Below are 1,938 nucleotides of genomic sequence, written 5' to 3'. Positions count from 1 at the left end.
AGCAGCTGGCAAATTAAAAAACTTCTTAACAGAGATCAATCTGTCCTTTGCATATAAGAAGAGTCTAGAAAATTTGTCGGCCAAACACATCTTGTTGTCATTTATCACTCCAAAACAAAACATAAGAACCTGAGACTACCTTGCAAATAGCCATATCCCTCCACAAGTCCACTAAGCCAAGAACTCCCCTCCACCAAAAGGAACCAAATAAAGTGACATCATGTGGAACTGTGTCACAGTAATATGCATCCTTGATCAATCTAACCCATGGAACATCAACATTATTATAAAACTTGTGCAAATGCTTTAAAATCAAGGCCTTCTTCTGAAGATGTAGATTAATAATTCCTAGGCCACCTTTTTATTTGGCCTACAAATCATGCTCCATGCAGCCAAAGAATTCACTCTCTCCTTATTCTTATCCTTCCTCCACAAGCATGTTCTTCTTGCTTTATCGATAACTTCAATCACTCCCAAAGGAATGACCAAAGTACACATGAAGTAAGTAGGGAGAGATGACATCATAGAGTTAACCAAGACTATACTATCTCCATATGAAAGAAAAGACACTGTAGCCGGTAACCTTCTCTCAATTCTGTCAATAATTGGAGAAAAATCACTAACATATGGCTTAGTAATACCTATAGGTAGACCCATATAAATAAAGGACATAGACCCCAGATTGCAATCAAAAACCATAGCCATATGTTCCGCCTCTTGAGGAGCAAGATATGGTACATCATCATGTTGTACTATTATAGTATGTGTAGCAATGACATAAGGTCTAGCCGTATCAAGTCGTCCATCTTTAGTGCGCCGCTTGGCGAATTCAGGGGAATACAAACTTCCATTTACATAGAAGTAGAACCTCCCCGTCAACGTAAATTTGGATGTCAACATTTTCATAAAGATGATATATTAATTTTCAAATGAAATTAAAGAATCCAAATACACCCGGACAAAGTATAAAAACGTAATGGAGTGGTCTACTCGTCTGACCAGGTGATGTCCACCATACCAACGTTCTGGTCGAGACCTAGAGCGTCCCACACCGCCGGTGAAGCATCCACTACGTTATAGGCGCACGGCTTCTCGTAGTTGTGTTCCGCGTCGCAGCCCTTCATGGAGTCGCACTCGTCCACCACCTTGGCGGATACGGAGGTGCCATCGCTAGCGGTGATCTTGATGTTGTGGCCGCAGCGGGACATGCCATTGAACCAGCCCGTGGAGAGGGCGATGACCATCTCCGAGTCTTCATGGTAGGCGTTGTCGCACTCCGAGGGATAGCCACCGTCTTTGCCCTTTCTGAAGCTGTTGAGCGTCAGGACGGCCCGCGTGGCGGCGGAGACCGGCGGCGAGCAGAGGAACTGCTGGTACTGCTGGCCGTCCACGCAGCAGTCCGGATTGTTGTTCCTGTCGCAGTCGCCGGACTTGCCGGGAAGGTAGCCGATGAATTGGCAGCCGGCCTCGTCAAAGGAGCCCGGGCGTTTAACCACACATGACGCAATGTGGACTGTGGAGAGCGCCACAAGAAGGAAAATCGCCATGGTGGATCGAGCACTCGTTGCCATCTTGAAGAACTACAACTCTGTTGCACGGTTGGTTAACTGGGGTTGTGTCTGGCTTGACGCCATGGACCGCACGGTCCCGAGTTTATGTAGTTGTCTTCCCCGTGGTTAACTACAAGCACGAACGCGATCCATCCACCCACGCCACAGGCAGCACATCCGGTGAGAGCCTGGGAACATCCGCTGACATAAGCACCAACTCGACCACAACGGAGGCACAACCGATACGCGAGAAAAAGAAGCGCGTCTGGAAAGCTCCGCCGACCGTAGATCCCAATCCGCCTAAATACACACAAACGATGCACCGAAAATAAGCCATAGCAGCTTTGACCGGCGGCAAATCTCGCATGCAGGCTCAACTAGGTCATTA

General features: G+C 47.4%; 1 protein-coding gene across 1 annotated transcript; it reads right to left on the bottom strand.

Moving 5' to 3' along the window:
- Positions 1-986: 986 nt before the first annotated feature.
- Positions 987-1,547, bottom strand: LOC124672537 (putative ripening-related protein 5). The gene has a single exon (XM_047208753.1). The coding sequence runs from the start codon at positions 1,545-1,547 to the stop codon at positions 987-989; it is 561 nt and encodes a 186-aa protein (XP_047064709.1).
- Positions 1,548-1,938: the final 391 nt, after the last annotated feature.

This window comes from Lolium rigidum, chromosome 7, assembly GCF_022539505.1.
Source record: "Lolium rigidum isolate FL_2022 chromosome 7, APGP_CSIRO_Lrig_0.1, whole genome shotgun sequence".
Taxonomy (NCBI): domain Eukaryota; kingdom Viridiplantae; phylum Streptophyta; class Magnoliopsida; order Poales; family Poaceae; genus Lolium; species Lolium rigidum.
The sequence above is the reverse complement of the archived record's forward strand: the minus strand, read 5'-3'. Positions and strand labels throughout refer to the sequence as shown.